General features: G+C 37.8%; 1 protein-coding gene across 5 annotated transcripts in view; it reads left to right on the plus strand.

Annotated features, from left to right (window-relative positions):
- Positions 1-20,671, plus strand: part of LOC126235713 (coiled-coil domain-containing protein 39) — a 408,779-nt gene that overhangs the window by 117,183 nt on the left and 270,925 nt on the right. For all 5 annotated transcript variants that reach the window (XM_049944479.1, XM_049944477.1, XM_049944478.1 and 2 more), the window contains one exon: positions 2,449-2,595. In XM_049944479.1, the coding sequence (XP_049800436.1) occupies positions 2,539-2,595 (57 nt within the window). In that variant the 5' untranslated portion in view covers positions 2,449-2,538. The remainder of the gene's footprint in view (positions 1-2,448; positions 2,596-20,671) is intronic.

Here is a 20,671-nt window from a genome sequence, read left to right on the forward strand (position 1 = left end):
AGGCTGGGGCCCCATGGTTGGCAAGCACGAACCTGCCAAAGAGTGGCAAGCCCCCTGGGATGGGAAGAGGTACTGAATAGAATTGCAGAGAAGATGGATTTGTGGCACAACCTGACTATAAAAAGGGATCAGTTGGTAGAACTCATTCTGAGGCTCAAGGGATCACCAATTTAGTATTGGAGGGAAGTGTGGAGGGTAAAAATTTTAGAGGCAGACTAAGAGATGAATACAGTAAGCAGATTCAGAGGGATGTAGGTTGCAGTAGTTACTCAGAGATGAAGAGGCTTGCACGGGATAGAGTAGCATGGAGAGCTGCATCAAACCGGTCTTTGGACTAAAAACAACAACAACAACAACAACAACATCAACATCAAGCAGTTCGCCCCACTCACAGAAGTCCTCAGTGTAGTCTCTCCAGCTATTCGCTCTCTCCTCTACATTTTGACATTGCTAACTGCTGTCTACATGTATTTCAATTTGAAGCACCACAGGGCTCTGCCTGTCTGACTTCTAGCATAGCTAAATGAGTGATTGAGGATAGCTTTATTTTTTTGTCGAAGTGATTGTTTGTATACATGACTGTATGTCTGTATCTGATATTCCCTAAATGGTCTGGTTATTGTGGATACTGGTCTATTATTTGAAGTGTTGGTGTATTGTGTGCCTGACTGGTTAATTAGTTGGTGGGGCAAAGTTGAAGTCTTTTAATATAAAGTTACCGGCTTTCTTTTAATGTATGTTAGTATGGATGGTTTGTCTAATAATTCTTTGATGTGTGTGTTGGGTGTATATCGATTGGCATCTGCTATGGTATGGAGGATACGGTTTTGGAGATTTTGAAGTTTGTGCAGATGGGTGTCTGCCGCCATTGACCAATATCCATATAATATAGTAGGGAGGATAACAGCTCTGTACAGTCGCAGCTTCATTTCTACTGTCAGCCCCCCCCCCCCCCCCACCCTTCAGGAGTAGGTACAGGCAATTAAATGCTGTACTGACTTTGTTATGAGCCCTTTTTATTTGTTTTCCAAATGTCAGCTTTTTATCTGACTCTAATCCTAGGTAGGTTGCCGAGCCGCTCCAGTCGATGTCTATGCCTGCAACCGAAATCTGCCTGCTTGGGGGGGGGGGGAGTTAACTTTCTGATGAATAATATTGCTTTGACATTGGAACGCCTTTTGCAGTTTTAATGTTGACACATATTCTTTTAATTTGACTGAAAATTATTGTAACATTCCTGTATGCTGGATCATCCTTGCGCCATTTTGCATCAGCTTCCTTCCATTTCCTAGTGATTTCATTTCTAAGTGTTATCCTGTTGTAATATTCATTTTCTTTTTCTGAACATTTTGTGTTCCCTTCTTTCATCAGTTGTTCGAATTATTTCTTCTGTCACCCAAGGATTCCTAGCAGTTACTTTCCTCTTACCTATATTTGTGTGTCCATCTTCTGTGATTTCCCTTTTTAGGTATGTCAGTTTCTCTGCAACTGAATTGCCTACAGTGCTATTCACTATCGCGATCCCTAAGGCCCTAGAAAAGCTGAAAAGTAAATATCCTCAATACTTAAGTATTTCCTTTCCTTATTTGTTGATTCTTCCTGGTGAGAAATAAACTTTGGCCTACCCTTCATCATTTCTGAACTGTGAACTGAGTTTGCTCCTAGGTATGACTTACAATCTTGTTTCTCTTTTACGAATCTGTGTCACCTTGAAGTAATCCTTTTGGAAACTTCTTTTCTCTTTTATGAATTTCTAGCTTTCTTGTCACATTTGACTTCTGACAGTCCACATGTCAACTTGTGGAATGTTGTCCTATTATTCATTTTCAATCTCCTTCTCATAGTCACTACTCCTCTGGCAGTCCTCCAGTCTGTGACAGCTCACCTGAAGATGACTGGCAGGTGCCCGGTTGAAATATCGTGCGAAGTATTGAATGACGACCGGCTGCAAGCCTGAAATTTGCTTGAACAGTCAATTTTAAAATTAACATCTGTTCTCCTGCAAGTTCAGAGAGGGACTAATCCAGAATACTGGTACTTTTTCAATGCCTGTCCGCAAGTCCTGTGGAGACACAACGTGTCTTACTGAAGTATTATGATTGTTGATAAGTATATATGTGCAACATCATTTTGCTAAGCTGCTATTTGAAATTGTTGTAGAGCCTTAAACACTATTTTATGTGTTAGTTATTGTCAATGTGCATCTGTAATAGTACAAGGCAGCAGAAGTATGAATTTAGAATTATGTCATATTGTAAGATTACCTGAGTTTTGTAGAATGTTTAATGGATGAAATATTTTATGAAATTGTTATGCATTGTTTCCAAATAAATTTCGCTGCAACGTGTAGGATTACGATAAGACATTTAATTCTTGCAACTATATTTTCTGTTTTTATTAATTTGAGTATTTAGTTTTTATTCATTCTAAAATATGAATGATTTTCAGGCTCTTATAACAGCAAATCAAAGACAGTTACAGACAGAAGATGACTTATATAGGCTAGCAAAAGCAGAAGATGAGAGACTGCAACTTTTGATGAAGGACATTAACAAAAACCTCGAGGATTTAGAAGATCGTATAAATTCTATGCAAGTAAGTTTTTCCTTGTTTCTTTGGCAAAATGAGATGCAAACCCCATCAGAGAAACAGATAAGATATATTGCTCTGCCATTTATTATGTGCTCAGATGAAAAAATTGAGATGATTTGTTCTTCTGCTTCAGTCTTTTAAGAAAATTCTTTATGGAGATCTCAGTATTTTGTAGTCTCGTTGATAACTGTTCAGAAATATGTGTGGCTGGACACACTTTTTCAGAAATTATGACTCTAAATGAAAATTTCTTACAGAACTAATATAGTGAGATGAATAAGACAATACTACAACTTGATATTTTAAGTTGCAGCAAGTTAGTACACATTCAGTTGGAAGATTAATTTTATGTCACTTTTGTGACAAGGCTTACAGAGATGAGATTGCATGTGAAGTCCTTTAATAGAAGCAATATTAGTTCACATTATTTAGTTAGATTTTGTTGTTCCAGTCATAATTTACAGAATTTATTACACTGTTACCAGTCACTTTGTTAATAATTTACGTTGTTGAATTATATAGTTCTTCTCAATGTTTCTCAGCTTGAGATCCTGTCAGCCACACTTCCTGGATGAAAGATTGTAGGGTTTTCTTCATGTGCATGATTTTAATTAGACTGAGTGAAACTATTGTAAAAGTGCATTAATTGCTCAGTGCAGCCTTTCTCCAGAAAAACTGAACTCCTGCAAAATTAAATCATGCTCAGTTCTTTTGATTATAATCAATAATTAAATTGGGATATAATAATTCATTTAATTTTGTTTTTTATTTAGATTCCATGTACGAAATTCAGTGAAGTTTAACTGATGCAATGTACTATCTGTGGCATAAAACCTGACTCAATGCAGAATCTTCAGTATAAGTTGTTACCAATAAAATTGGCCTTCCCTCATATTTCTTGAGTCCAGCCAGCTGAATGATTTGGCAACAAAGTACAATATGGAGGTTTCTTCAGGAAGTATTGTCTTCTGTTGAAGCTGGATAAATACTGTATTTTCTCTTGGTACAGCCATAAATGTCACACAATGTGGACACTAAGTCACAAGTTCGAGTCTATTCCTTCCTTACTTTTTTTAAACCACATTCCATCAGTCTTCTGAAAGTATTAATACGGAACCTCAAAGACAATTTACTTTACTGTCTAACCCACTAGTAATAGCAGAACTTTCCAGAAACATTCCTGCAAAAGAGCTCATGAGTTTGTCACAATCAGAACAGTTTTTGCTTGAGAGTTTCCTTGCCGTGCAGCAGGCACCCGCTGCCAGCAACTGGCTGCCTGACACCAGTGGGCACCTGCCCAAGTGATCGCGACATGGCCCACCTTGGGCACGTATCTACTTTTGCATTGGCAAGCATAAAACTGTTTATTTATTTATTTTATTTAGCTTTATTTACCCAAGGATCATCTCACAATGATATAGGATCTGTCAAGGTAATATAGTGCAAATCAATAGGCCAAAATATGCAACACACTATGTACATAACATACCTTAACAGAATAGAACGGGTAGCCTATGAGGACTGGACAGGTGGTCCGCTGTGTCTTTGGTTAAGGAACAGTTCCAGTATATGCAATGGCAGTCTAAGGAAACCACAGAAAAACAAAATCAAGATGGCTGGACGGAGCAGCTCCATCCTCCTGAATGTACAGTCAGTGTCTTAACAGTTGCGTTGGCACACTTATTGTAGTTTGATTTTCCACAAAAAATGACTGTCTGGTAGTCTGAACTGTTGAGACAAGCAGCATCAAGTTGGAACTCGTTCTGACTTGTCAGTGAGCATCGAGATATGCTAGAGTGAGGTGGTGTTTACCATGTCTGTTGCACATCATGGATTTTGAACAAACTGTGAACATTAAGTTCTGTTTCAAGTTACAAAAATGTGCCAAAAAAAACTTATGAAATGTTGAAATTAGTATGATGGTAACATAACTCTGAAGACTGTTTACAAGTGGTATGAGCAATTTAAATGTGGAAGTGATTTGATAGAAGACATGCAACATTTGAGACACCCATTAACCTCAGAAACAGAAGAAGAGATGCAAAAAGTGGCAAAAATTGCTTGTTCAAACAGGTGAGTAACTATTCAAAAGCTTACTGAAGAACTTGGCATCTTGTATGGGTCTGTGCAAATCATTTTAAATGATAATTTGTAAATGAGACAAGTGAGTGCAAAATTTGTTCGCAGATGAAGGAAAATCATGTGTCCGTTTGCGTGGAGTTGAAGGATCATCTTCATTCAGATCCAGACTTTGTATCCAAAAGTGTAACTGGAGGTGAAACTTGGGTCTATGGGTATGACCCTGAGATGAATTTTCAGGTTTCCCAATAGAAAACCAGTGAATCTCCTCACCATAAAAAGGCATATCAGTCAAAATCGAATATCAAAGTCAAGCTCATTGTCCCCCCCCTCCCCCTCCCCTCCCCTGCCAATGTTGAGGGCATATTGTGATCAGAGTTCATTGCAAGGGGAACAACTGTAAACACTGAATTTCACAAGGACATACTGCAACATTTGCGAAATGGTGTACAAAAAAAGAGACCAGAAAAATGGAGCAGTGGCTTCCTTCTTCATCATGACAATGTGTTGTGCCATACCTCACTTTTGGTTAGTGAGTTTTTGGCCAGACAAAGTGTTCCTGTCTGTCCACGTCTGCCTTACTCACCAGAGTTTAATAACATGCAACTTCTGGTTCTTCTGAAAAATTAAAGTAGTGCTTAAAGGGAAACATTTTGACACCATTTCTGATACTGGGAGAGCCATGACAGAACAGCAGAATGTCCTTCCAAAAGAAATTTTCCAGAAATGCTTACAGCCATTGAACTGACATTGCCAGCCAAGGACAATACTTTGAAGGAGATCATATCAAACTCCGTGTAAGCTTATTACTTTGTTTCTAATAAAATTGTTCATTGTATTTTTTGATCACACCTTGTATGCATTGGATTTTGCATTCTTGTATCTTACGAATGGTGTTTAAGTGTTATAAAGAAAGGTCTAATGTTTGTGGCCCACTGTTTGCTTTGGGTTTAAGAGGAGGGTCAAGATACATGAGTACAAGTGACATCAGACATTCAAGAGAGAAAAAGATTTTCTTGTTCCAAGGAAGAACATTCTGGCATAAATGATTTTCCACATTCAGGAAGTCTTGATAATTGATATATGTGATGAATTGTGACTATTTAACCTTTGCAACATTTGCATTCAACAGGCAAGGTTCAGAAGTCAGGTGTAGGAGTACTTCATATTCTAATTTGAAGCAACAAATATCAAAGTAGTTGCTGTTACTGCATTTTTGCTTGAAGATCCTCAGTTCATTCGTTGAGCATTCTTATGCAATATTGTTACTGGTGACAAGTTTCTATGCCTGTATATTATGAGACCTAACAAAACACATCTCCTTGAGCAAAGAGCAGAGTGAACAGATAATTGTTTGCATCTCCCCAGGGGTATGTCCATTGAATCTGGCATTTGTTGCAAACAGCTGAGATGGTTTTTCGTTGCAGAGTAGGAAAAATGACCAACAAAACTGTGTCGAGATTTGCTTCTGCATGATAACATCTTCTGCACTCTGCTGATTTTACAAGAAAAGCCATTCATTAGCTTGGTGTGGCAGTCATCTGTCACACACTCATTCTTCTGATCTTGCGCCCTTTCCCATTCTTATTCAACAACTGTCAAGAAAATTCCTTTCCACATGAAAATTCACTTCAAACCTGGCTTGACTAAAAACCATAAGATTTCTGCATGTGCTGAATCAGTATGAGACTGAACATCATCAGACTGTTTTAGATAACATAAAAGAATATATTGTTAATGATTAACTTAACTACTCCCCAGACACCAGTATAAACATTGTGTGAAGCCTAAAGCATGTTTGCTACATAGCTGCTTCTGGTCTGAATTAATAAATCTTTATAGGATTCTCAATAAATTCTGAAGACCTCCTTTAGCTTGAGATTTTCTCTGTTATTCAACTCTGCACTATCGAGTAGTTTTAATTTTTCCTTTGCTTCAATGACATAATTATTTATTCAGATACTTTTGTTTATATTTTTTTGTTTGTTTAACTTTCGTGGCTCAACAGGGCATGTGACATCAAAACAGCACTAGAAGTCAGTAGCAAAGTTATCATAGTGAAAACCATAGTATGTGTGCTAACATGCAGTTCACTCACTTGATGTTATCATTATGCAGAATTCTTGTGCTTACATAGTTTCTTTTTAGTGACAAGGGCCATCTCATTTGCCCCCAACTGAAGTTGTACTGCATGGTGATCAGAGATGGCTCGTCTTAGAACAGATGTACTGTAGGAAAGATGGGTCATGTTTATTGTGTTATTCAGATATGTTTTGCTGTTGCCAGTTTCTTAGTTGGCTCGTGGATAAGTGGGGTCAATTCATTTAGCAGGAGGTGTAGCTTTTTGGAGACTGCGGCATCATTGGTTAATAAGTCTATATTTATACCCCTGTTATTACAATATTTTTATGAAAATCAGCAAGTCAGATAGATTTTTGAGAAAGGTATCAATACATACCCATAGTGGCCTGTACTCACCAATAACTGCTATGATTTTTTTACCCTATTTTAGACTTTCTGTGACCCCTTCTATGCAATAACACTGACATCACTTGCTGTAGCAGTGAAGATTGCTACACTACCCTCCAGTCTTGTTTTTCCTAAAGGTGGAACAAAATTTCATGGAGACTAATGTTAATTATGTTTTCAGTATACCAATGCTCTGTTATGACTAAGATGTCAGGTCTATCAACACATGTAAAGATATCCAGAGCATTGTGCTTATTTTTTTAAGACTACCAGACTTCTGATGTGTTACATTAAGTCTGACTTTCACCTGCTGGGCCATACAAGTTAGCAAGCTTTACAAGTTTTCCTGGCTTGCCTGCAGTGGCTGTTTGTGTGGCAGATCCTGATTTTGTGGATCATGCCATTCCATGGCAATGCAGTTACATACACTGCTTTGTAGAGAAGTTGACCTAATTTCCTCGGCAGTTAATTTACTGGTAGTCTTTTTGCCTCTATTATTCGTGTACATACCACAAGCTGTGTGCAGATTCTTTTCTTCAGTAGAGGAAGCTTTCAATGACAAACATAATAACCTGCAGTGTAATGTAAAGGCAATCCACATGAGCATAGCATATATCTAGGTCCCACAAACTGCAAAGAAGTGATGAACATCATTAACATCATTAACTCTTTAAAATCTTCCTGTTCTGCAAGGCATGGAGGCCTCAGTAGTAATGTATTAGAAGTGTGTAGACAAAATGTGTATGTACCTGTGTCTGTAGCAGTAAATAATATAGGCCTAATAGAATCAGGCATGGAGAGCTACATCAAACCAGTCTCAGGACTGAAGACCACAACAACAACAACAACAACAGAATCAGGCACCTTCCAGACAGACTAAAAATAGCCCAGGTAACACCGATCCTTAAAAAAAGTGACAAATAGAAAACTGAAAAATGCAGACCAATCTCAATACCTCCTATCTTTTCCAGTTGAAAAAGTCATATATAAAAGAATTATCAACTTTCTCAACAAGCGTAACCTAATGTTTGAAAATCAAAATGGATTCTTAAAATCTAAATCAACTGGCACAGCAGCTGCTCAGTTAGCTGAAGAAGTAATAAGTGGCATTGGGAACAACCTTGAGAAAGCTTTGCCATCAGAGGCACTGCTTGTGACCTAATAAAGTCTTACATGAGTAACTGAGAACAGTTTGTACTGCTTAAAACTGAATGTGGTGTGCACAAATACGGAATCACTAATATGAAATATGAAGTGCCCCAAAGACTGGAATTGGGTCTTCTTCCGATTTCCATTTATTTAAATTGCATAAAATATTGCTCCAAAAGTTTGAAAGTAGTTCTGTACAGGGGTGATAAGTCCATCATGTGTAAAAAGAAATCATTTAATGAACTAGACCAGTTGTAATAATGTGACAAAAGAAACTGTTCAGTACTTTAATGAAAGCCACTTAAATGTAAGCACCAGTAAAATGTCTCTTCAACAACAGTAGTTTTAATCATGAAATTAAACTATACATAGGCAGTGAATTAGGAAAAAAAGAGTTTAATGTACAGTTCCTTGGTTTAACAATTCAAAGGAATATACAAGGGCTATGCTGAAAGTTTTTAGCACAATGTGTGAAAAAAAAATTTATTTGCAAAAAAACATTTACAACTTTTCAAAAACTCTCCATTAGCATGTATGCATTTTTCCATTATCTGAAACCACTTAGAAAATGTGTCAGTCCAAGCTTCTTTTGGGATGTCACTTAGTGCACTCTCGTACGCTGCAATGGCCTCTTCATCTGATGAACGCTGCCCTCGAATTTTTTCCTTAGTCTTATGGAACAGAAAGAAGTCACAGGGGGCCAGGTCAGGTGAATAGGGGGGATGGGGTAACACTCACACTTTTTCCTTCTCCAGAAAGTCCATCGTTCTAGCAGCCCTGTGCGCAAATGCATTGTCATGATGCAGCAGAAGGTGCCCACTCTTGGACTTTGGATGCTGTGACTTCCATGTGGTGATGACTTTTGGAAGACAATCGTTCACGTACCATTCAGCATTGACTGTACGACGTGCGTCCAAGGTCAGAGAGGTGAGATGCCTGATCTTTGTGAAAAAAGTTGCCACCATCTTTTCATCTTTTTTCCTGAGCTCCGACGTTGTCGAACTTCTGTGGGTGGTTCCTCCCCTGGAAAGCACCACACAGAAGACTGTCTCTTCGTTTCAGGTTCAAAATGGTAGACCCACATTTCATCACCTGTGACGATATTGTAGGTGTCTTGGGACTTCCCTCAATTGAATTTTTCGAGCATGAAATGACAGCAGTCCACTCTCGCCTCCTTTTGGCTTTCTGTCAGGGAATGTAGCACCCAACGGGCACATCTCTTAGTAAGGCCTAAGTGACTATGAATGATGGTCTGTGCTGTTGTTGATCCAATATTTAGGGTCCCTTCAATGTCGCAAAATGTAAGATGTGGATCTTCTTTGCTCATTTTCCTCACAGCATCAATGTTTTCAGGAGTCACAGCTGTTGCTGGCTGACCGGGACGAGGTTCATCTTCAATTGACTGCCGACCCCTCGAAAACTCGCAAAACCAATTTTCAACTGTGGGCCTATAAGGGGAAGCTTCACCAAAAATACGCAGCAAAGAAGAATGGCATTCTTCGGCACTTAAACCCTTTTTGTAATCTTAAAAAATCATGGCGTGAAAGTTGCACTGTCTCTGACTCAGCACTGCCTGTGCTTTCTTACCGCGCTGTGTGGGGATCACTGCTAGCCAGGGACTGCGCGCGCATGTCCCAAGGTAAAAAAAAATCGCTCTTTCGAATGAAAACAACCCCATTGTCCCCCGCCTTACGGTTTACCGGCTGCTAAAAACTTTCGGCATACTTGTCGTAAAGTGGGGCACATACGTTGACATTCTAACATGTAAGTTGTCTAACAATATATGAGGTGAAGTCAAAAAGTAAAGAGATTTCTGTAATTTCTTGCCATAGGGCTAGGTAACACTGCTAGTATCCAGGGCTGAAGTATAGTCATCTGCAACAATTCTGTACAATGTGTCACTTTTATTCCCGTGTTAGTCGTCGTATTGTAACAAACCATGAAACAAGGCATCTGCACAAAGGAGGAAATGAGGACAGTGATTTGCTTTTTGTTTGTGGAAATTATTTGTTGAATGGAAGTGCTGTATGGTGATAGCTGTTTATCCTGAAATAAGACGTAAGAATGGATAGAGTACTTCAAACATGAAGAACTTCTTTATGTGACAAGAAAAGATCGGGCAGGTCATCGACGTCAACAACTGAGGACAATATGGGAGTCATTGAGGGTATGGTGATGGAAAACAGGCGAATCACAGTGGACAAAATCACCAATACTTATGTATCAATCATAGTTCAGTGTATTCCATCTTAACAGGCTAAATTTTTGGAAAATATGTGCAAGGTGGGTACCAAAAGAATTGCCAGCCCAGGAAAGGCACAATGGATGGACATTTCTCGTAAACATTTCGCCTGTTATCATCGTGAGGCAGGATTTCTTTCTTTCTTCTTCTTCTTCTTCTTCCTTTTTTTTTGCGAATCATTACTGTAGGCGAAACATAGGTGCATCATCATGAACCGCACCCCATCATCACCACAAGTTAAGAAATTTAAACATCAACTGTCAGCTGTAAGATTATACTAACACTATTCTGGGACGTGGAAGGTCTGGTAGTTATTCATTTCACCGCAAGTGTTGAAACTGTGAACAGTGAGGGCTATTGTGATGTGTTGCTAACTAAACTGAAACCTGCAATCAGATGCAGACATTGATGGCCGAAACAGTAAAGGAGTTGGGATTTGAATTGTTGGCAGACCTGCCACACAGTCCAGACCTGACTCCTAGTGATTTCCGTATGGTCCAAACATTTGCAGGAGGTGCTCAGAAGAAGAAGATTTGCAGCTGAAGCAGAAGTCATTGACGCCGTGCAAAATTGGTTACAGGTGCAACTAAAAACTTCTCTGACATAATCAAAAAACTTGTGAAATTATTGGAAAAAGTGTGTTGAAGTTGTAATCTTTCTCTGCCACACATCACTATTAAAATTTCTTAGTCTGTTCATTATTTTCAAAAGCTTCAAGAGGCATAAGATATACAAAAGAAAACTTTTACTTATCTTCATTATCTCATAGTTGTTGGCTCCAAGTCTTGCGTCTAGGGTACATTCTTGAGGCTGTAATTTATATAACGTTGCGGGTTCTTGTTGAACTGAATAACTGATGAAGAGTTTCCCGTTGCTATGAATATCTTTTTATTTTATTCCATTCTTTTATATCACACCGACTTTACAATTCCACTTCAGAACATGAATTCAAATTGTTGTTGACAAACTTAGAAAAATGTCTACATCCATCAGAGGCATGTCCACCACTACTGACATTCTGTGGTATTCGCAATATTCCAAAGAATTTACAAAGCAAAAGAGTTTACAAAATTTCTTAACAAAAGAAAACTCATCACCAAGCTATAACACTTTTGTAGATGAGTCCAGAAACAAATTTAATAATTTGCATCAGATTGTACAATTACTAATATGAATTTTAAATGCACCAGAAATTTTGTAATTTCAGATATTTTTAAAAGAATAGTAATTTTAACTGAATGTACAGAGTAGTAACAAATTAATTTCTTTTTACATACTTTAACCCAAAACATAACACGTCGTATACAAAATCATATGAAGTTCATTCAGTTAGACAGCTGATATAATGTTCACCCATACAAGAATCAATAGTACACATGGTAGGCTTACCACATGTTTCTATGTAAAAAAAAAGGTAATGTTAGAGGAGGGTGACTTCACAAAATTTGGAAACAGAATGTTTACAATATTTTGTGACAGACTATGTTTGCCAAATGGGTACATAATGATGCCCAAAATAGCAGATGTATAGAAGTATCTGATACATAACATATTACAGAAAACATAAGAAAAATATGTTGTTGTTGTTGTTGTGGTCTTCAGTCCTGAGACTGGTTTGATGCAGCTCTCCATGCTAAACTATCCTGTGCAAGCTCCTTCATCTCCCAGTACCTACTGCAACCTACATCCTTCTGAATCTGCTTAGTGTATTCATCTCTTGGTCTCCCTCTACGATTTTTACCCTCCACGCTGCCCTCCAATGCTAAATTTGTGATCCCTTGATGCCTCAGGACATGTCCTACCAACCGATCCGTTCTTCTAGTCAAGTTGTGCCACAAACATCTCTTCTCCCCAACCCTATTCAGTACCTCCTCATTAGTTACGTGATCTACCCACCTAATCTTCAACATTCTTCTGTAGCACCACATTTCGAAAGCTTCTATTCTCTTCTTGTCCAAACTATTTATTGTCCATGTTTCACTTCCATACATGGCTACACTCCATACAAATACTTTCAGAAACGACTTCCTGACACTTAAATCAACACTCGATGTTAAAAAATTTCTCTTCTTCAGAAACGCTTTCCTTGCCATTGCCAGTCTACATTTTATATCCTCTCTACTTCGACCATCATCAGTTATTTTGCTCCCCAAATAGCAAAACTCCTTTACTACTTCAAGTGTCTCATTTCCTAATCTAATTCCCTCAGCATCACCCGACTTAATTCAACTACATTCCATTATCCTCGTTTTACTTTTGTTGGTGTTCATCTTATACCCTCCTTTCAAGACACTGTCCATTCCGTTCAACTGCTCTTCCAAGTCCTTTGCTGTCTCTTACAATGTCATCGGCGAACCTCAAAGTTTTTATTTCTTCTCCATGTTTTTTAATACCTACTCTGAATTTTTCTTTTGTTTCTTTTACTGCTTGCTCAATATACAGATTGAATAACATCGGGGAGAGGCTACAACCCTGTCTCACTCCCTTCCCAACCACTGCTTCCCTTTCATGTCCCTCGACTCTTATAACTGCCATCTGGTTTCGGACAAATTGTAAATAGCCTTTCGCTCCCTGTATTTTACCCCTGCCACCTTCATAATTTGAAAGAGAGTATTCCAGTCAACATTGTAAAAAGCTTTCTCTAAGTCTACAAGTGCTAGAAACGTAGGTTTGCCTTTCCTTAACCTAGCTTCTAAGATAAGTCGTAGGGTCGGTATTGCCTCACGTTGTAATGGTACTTTGACTTCCGTGCCTCCGCCAATACAAAGTTATATTTTACGATCGCGCACGCAGAAGAGCGCTGCGCCAGCGACCGATTTTGTAAATAATTTTGTTCTTTTTTTTACTTTTGCGTAGCTTTTTTGTTTTTAAGAACGATTGGATGTCTCTCTCTCTTGTCTTGATACGAAAGACGTGTATTTTTCCCGCTGTGTTGAATGTGCTTTTGGTGAAAAATTAAAATTACATTACAAGGCGATGTTGTTTCAATAGACAATGAGAAGATAATAATAAAATGGTAACACCACAATTGGCGTCCTAGTGACAGGACTCGAACCTGCAATCTTCGGATTTGATACAAGTGCAGTTCGGATTTGATACAAGTGCAGTTTGGATTTGATACAGGTGCAGTTATTATAAATTTTGGACATTTTATCTAATTTTAACCACTTAATAGCTTCAGAAAATGAATTTGGACTAAGTCTCATTCATTTCAATTGTAATGTTACGTGCATGAAATTTACAACAATATTGTTTTCCCTGTTATTAATTTGTGTTAATTTTCATTTTCACGCTGAGGAAATTAATTTGATAAAAAAATGGGAAAAGGATAACGTTCCATAAAATAATTTGCACGGACGCGAAAGAAAAATTTTGGATTGAAAACTATATTTGACGCTACATTTGCAACATAAGACTGAAAAAAATTGGTGAGTACAGAAATTTACATTTTTCCAGTTTCAAGCAGCCATCTGTACTTCCTTTATTCCGATCCATTTATTTCGAAATTTTTTTTCAAATTGTAGTTAAAATTGATTTACTACTATTATTGGAAATGGTGAGTGAAGAGCATATTCACAGTCATTTATTTGTGAGAGGGAAATTTCAGTACCAGTTTAATAATTCCATTTCTAATTAGAAATCATATAGAAATATCCATTTCCATAAGAGAAATTTCAGATTTCAACATATCATATTTAAAAAAAAAATTTTTTTACCATTGGAAAATTTTATTTGCAATTAATTATGAAAATCGCAAGATGGACGCTAGACGCGTAGAAATTGTTTCCGCGGACGAGCTTAGTGAAAGTGACACATTGCAAAACATGTCCGACAGTCAAATGAATATTGAACTTAATAGGGAGGATGTTCAAGACATAATTTTACCGGATCGATTAAGACAACAACCCCTATATTTAAACAGATATACAGGCGAATGGAGAGTGAGTACTACGCGACAAAACGTGACATTGACAACGTCAACTTCAGAACCAGACATCAATCAGGCACGAAAAAATGACGAAACTAAGACACAGGACTCTGACATGCTCAACCAGATCCTGAAGTTACTTGGTGACCAAAACAAAAAATTTGACACTTTAGACAAAAGATTTGACACTAAATTCGATGAACTGACACGGGACATAAAACAAAATTTTGAAAAACAATCGAGACAAATTGCCGACTTGACAGAAACCACCAGTAGTCTTGGAAGGAAATTTACTGATTTATCAGACAAGGTTACGAGACAAGAAAAGGTATTTGTGGAATTCAGTGACGAGACAAAAACTGACTTACAACGATGTAATGAGAAATTGTTAACAGTAGTTTTTGAACAACAGAAAACCAGTACCCAAGTTGACGAATTACGACAGTCACACAATTCCGTAAAAACAAACCAAGAACACTTAGACCTGACGATTACAGACCTTTCAGACAGATTAAATGATGTAACATTGGAGCAGAAATCCTTACAGGAAAAGTTAGAAAAGCTTGAAGACAGAGCAGATGTAGCATCTTTAAAGAATGACACAACTCTAGCAGAAAAACTTGTACATGAATGCAAATTATGTGACGATTATTTAGATGAGAAGTTTGAGACAATGACACAGATCATTTTAGATAAGACAAAGGAACAAGTAAAGGGAGAAACAGATAATATTCATAAAGAGGTACGTAAACTTAAAGAGAATGTAATACCAGGTTCGTCAGTGATACCAAAACCCATAACAGACAACCAAAACATAAATGAGAATCATAATAATGCTAGACCCAGCACACAGCCGAAAATAGAATTACCAATGAGTGACACAAATCCCAATGAACCATTTTCAATGCTACCACAAGATCAAAATTACTATCAGACATCACCACATACTATGCACAGTTTGACACAAAATACAGGACCCATAATACCATCGGGAGTAGCTGATGAAACATTAGTACGACATGGATACTTTCAGACATTTTCATGTGATGAGAAAGACAAAGTGCATCCGATTGTTTTCATCCGCTCTTTTGATGGTATTTTCCCGAGACATTGGTTGGAGGCCGACAAAATTCGATATGTTACAAATTTGTTACGTGGAAGAGCAGCTAAGTGGGGAGCAGCAATTAAAAGACAATGTTTAACATTTGAACAGTTTGAACAAGCATTTCTTGAGGAATTCTGGTCGCTCACAGAACAGCAAAGTTTAAAACGAGAAGTATACAATCCAGAAATTTACAACCCGAAGAAAGAGACTTTACGACAATACTTTGAACGCTACCTAGACAAAACATTATATTGGACAAACCCAGCAGATTTACCAGACGTAATTAGAACACTTAAAAGCCACTTACCATTTCCTTACCGTGATAAATTAATAGGAGTGTCCGAGGACAACATAAAGAATTTTTTCAGTTATGTTGATGAGATAGATGTTGTTTACAGAGATGAGATCAGGAATTTCAATCAATTGTATCCGATCCATCCAAGCAATTCGCGTACGCACAACAGAAATGACAGAGGCTATTGGAATCCGCCTCCGACACCACAACAAAACACTCAAAGAAACAATTCGCACTACACTGGGACAAATCCATTCAATATTAGGAGAAACAACTCGCAGCATTGGCAAGGAAACAGTAATTATTACTATAATGGTTATCCGAACAGTAATTCCAATCAGAGCAATAACAGTTATATTCAAAATAACAACAGAAGAACGAACCGAAATTATAGAGATCAAAGAAGAGACGATAACAGGTACCATCCAGGATATTTTCAGAGAAACAACATCCAACAACACCCAAACATGTATTGCAGGAATAACAGTAATGACAATACCAGTTACAGTCATGGGCGAAGTAATGTATGGGGAAATCACAATGGACAACCGCCACGACACAGGCAATACAGCAACCCTCAATTTGTACCTAACGGAACTCCCAATGCGTCGCGGGGTAATGTCAACAACCAAACAGCTGATACTTGGGTGACGCGCGACAGAAATGTAAATATTATTGAGTTGGGCAATGAACCCAACCCGCAGCAACAACAACCGAATTTGCCGGAAAACGAACGACGACCGAGCTAAGCGCTCGAGTTACGGTCAATAGGGAGCAGAGCGCAACGGAACCGACGATTTGTTTTCTCCGATATGATGACAGTAAGAAAATAGAAAAAGAATTATATCAGGATGTAGATTTTAATAGTACCAGTAAAACAAAGAAGATTATTCAGGCTATAACACGAGTTATGATTGGTAGTTATGAAGTAGAAGTAATGTTAGATACAGGAGCAGCAGCAAGTGTCATTTCAATGTCCTTATATAATGAACTCAAACAAATAATGAACATACAAACATTGCCAGTACAGAATTGTCACATTATAAGTGCCACCGGTAACAAATCAAAGAATGTGAAATTTCAAGTGCTAATTAACTTCACATTTTCAAATATACCACTCAATTACAGTTTTCTGGTAGTAGACAAATTAGTTATGCATTGCATATTAGGAATTGACTTTTTGAATGAATATCAAGCAATCATAGATTTAGGGAAAGGGAAATGTCATTTAACCGTAAACCAACAACAACTGACAATAGAGTTAACACAGGGTAAAAACTTAAACAGTAAACAAGGTAAATTTGATCAGTTACATTTTCTGTATCCACCAGCAATAAACATATGTGATTTAACTTTTAATGACGCTATATCTCAGGGAATTAAACCTAATAATTTATATGAGAAATGCACAGAATCTGAATATCTGACGAAGGAACAACGACTTGAATTACTTGAAGTTTTGCAGCAATTTGCTGAGGTATTTGTGGAGAAACCTGGAATTATTAGAGGCTATACTTATGAGATAAGGCAACGGCCTTGCCACAGTGGATACACCGGTTCCCGTGAGATCACCGAAGTTAAGCGCTGTCGGGCGTGGCCGGCGCTTGGATGGGTCACCATCCCGCCGCCACGTGCTGTTGCCATTTTTCGGGGTGCACTCAGCCTCGTGATGCCAATTGAGGAGCTACTCGACCGAATAGTAGCGGCTCCGGTCAAAGAAAACCGTCATAACGACCGGGAGAGCGGTGTGCTGACCCCATGCCCCTCCTATCCGCATCCTCACCTGAGGATGATACGGCGGTCGGATGGTCCCGATGGGTCGCTTGCGGCCTGTAGACGGAGTTAGTTTTATACTTATGAGATGGATGTTAAACCACACAAAACATACTGTAGAACATATTATAATATTCCTTGGTCAAAGAAACCCGCAGTTTTGAAAGAGATTGAAAAAATGCAAGCTTGGGGTATCATTGAAAGGTCACATTCACCATATTGCAGTCCGATCCTAGCAGTTAATAAAGAGGATGGTCGTGTAAGGTTAGTGCTGGATGCACGAGAAATTAACAAAGTTATAATCCCAATCAACACACGACCTATTAATTTGGATGAACAACTTTTAAAATTTCATAATGTACAGTATTTAACCAATATCGACCTCCGCTCATCATTTTGGCAGGTGAACCTCGATAAAAACAGTCGTAAATACACTGCATTTCTATGTGAGGGGCGTAGTTATCAATTTTGTGTTCTACCCTTTGGTCTACGAGTGAGTGCTGGAGTATTTATTGAAGCCTTAGATGCTGTTCTTGGACCACAATTGTTATCGCAAATCACAGTTTATGTTGACGACATTGTCATTGCCACCACTACTTGGGAAGAACATGTAAATCTTTTGAAGCAACTTCTGACTAAATTTTCTGATGCAGGTGTCACTATCAATTTATCAAAGACGAAATTAGGGAGGAGAGAAATCAAATTCCTTGGTCACATCATATCAACTGAAGGCATTTATCCAGACTCAAGAAAAATTGATGCAATAAAGAATTTTCCATCCCCACAGAATCGTAAACAACTCAAAGCCTTTCTTGGTCTATCTTCATTCTTCAGGAAATTTGTACCCTACCACCTTCTTAACAGTCCACATCTTCTATCTTTACTCAAAAGAAATAATATTTGGAAATGGACAGAGTTCTGTCAGACAGATTTTGAAGCGATTAAGAATGCTTTAGTTAATGCACCATTGTTATGTCATCCTGACATGACGTCAGACTTTTGCCTAGTAACAGATGCAAGTTCCTATGGGCTCGGAGCATTTTTATTCCAAATTCATGTAGAAAATGAACAAACAGTCATCAAACCTATAAGTTTTGCTAGCCGCACGCTCACTGAATGCGAAAAGTCATATTCAGTGACCGAGCGCGAAACACTTGCCATAGTATGGGCGTTTCGCAAGTTTCGCTACTTTCTATGGGGAAAACGTACTAAGCTTTATACTGATCATCAAGCTCTTTCTTTCCTGCTATCATGCAAGTTATTACATCCACGTCTTGCACGCTGGTGTGCATCACTACAAGAATATGATTTTGATATTATATATATAAAAGGAGAATCCAACATTATAGCTGATGCTCTATCTCGTTTGCCACAAGGCCTACAAGAATTTTCAGATGTGACAGAACAAACATCAGATTTTAAAATTTTACTCATGTATGACGGTACATTTGCACCTTACTACAAAAACATGTGCAGGAAGTTAGCCATATTGCAGGACAATGATCCCAGGTGGATCCAGATAAAGAATAAATTACGTGCAGGAACAGACCCACATCTTGAAAAATATTACACGTTGCACAAAGAAGTATTATTCCACCGACGAAACCCTGAATCACAGCATTGGTGTGTTTGCTTACCTGAAGCTCATGTTGATGATTTTATTTTATTTACACACAGAACTTGGGGACACTATAGTGTAACCAAATGTACAGATAAGATTATACAATACTGCTACTTTCCAAATTTAAGGCGAAGAGTATTGAGTAATATTAGGAAATGCATCATATGTCAGAAAGCCAAATATTCTAATCGCACAAGCATGAATGAATTGCACCCAATCATACCTAAGAGGCCATTACAGCTAATTTCTTTAGATATTGCAGGACCCTATCCACAAGCACGTGGAGGAATGAAATACATCCTTGCTGTGTTAGATGTTTTCACAAAGTATTTAAAATTATATGCTTTACGTTCAGTTTCTACCACTGCTATTACCAGACGTCTATTAACAGATTATTTTGTAAGAATAGGAAAACCTGAAGTTATGATCACGGATAATGCAGCATATTTTACCAGTTTAAAATGGAAGACATTTATTGAAGAACAGAATGTTAAACATATTTTAATTTCAAGATTTCACGCAGCAGGAAACCCAGTAGAAAGAACATTTCGAGACTTTGGACAGTTTATGAGAACACACACACCAGAGAAGCACACAAAATGGGTAGAATACCTAGCACCATTTGAACAAATAGTGAACAATTTAACTCACATTTCTACTGGATACACACCAACTGAATTAATTATGGATAAAACAGAAAGAAATGAATGGACAGACCCTCTACCTAAACTTACAGCAACAACAAATCATGTTAGTTTAGAAGAAAAGGTAAGACAAGCTTACACAACATTATGTGACAAAGCTAAGGAAAGAAAGCAGAAATATGACAGAGGTGTCAGGAAAGCACAAACATTTCAAGTTGATGAGTTAGTTTTACTAAGAACACATCCTAAACCCACAAAACTGAAACATTTAAACAGGAAATGGCAGATCTTATACTCTGGACCATACCGAATTGCAAATATTCCACACCCTGGCTGTTATTCATTAGAATATCCATTAACACATAAACCCAGAGGTCTACATCCACACAGACATTTGAAAAAATACATACAGTAAAATGTTAGCCAATGAGAAGAAGATAATTAATATGATATACAGTTATGATGAGCCTACATTTAAGTTATACAGATACTTACAATCTAATGAATGCAGGTAAGTCTAGAAAGCAATGTGAACCATCCAATAGCTAATAAGATATTTGGTTATAAGAGGAGTTGCTATTGAGGCATATACACATTAGAGGAGGCATATGCACATTAGAGGAGGCAGAGAACTGAACAGAATTATTTTCTTTAGGAGGCATGTGATAATAGTAATGTTGATATGAGTGATGTGAGTGACTGAATGAGATGAGTGAATGTAATTTTAGTTTAATAAGAGGATAAATAGTAATATGGAGAGACGTAAAGTGGTGA

Source organism: Schistocerca nitens, chromosome 2 (assembly GCF_023898315.1).
Source record: "Schistocerca nitens isolate TAMUIC-IGC-003100 chromosome 2, iqSchNite1.1, whole genome shotgun sequence".
NCBI classification, from domain to species: Eukaryota; Metazoa; Arthropoda; class Insecta; order Orthoptera; family Acrididae; genus Schistocerca; species Schistocerca nitens.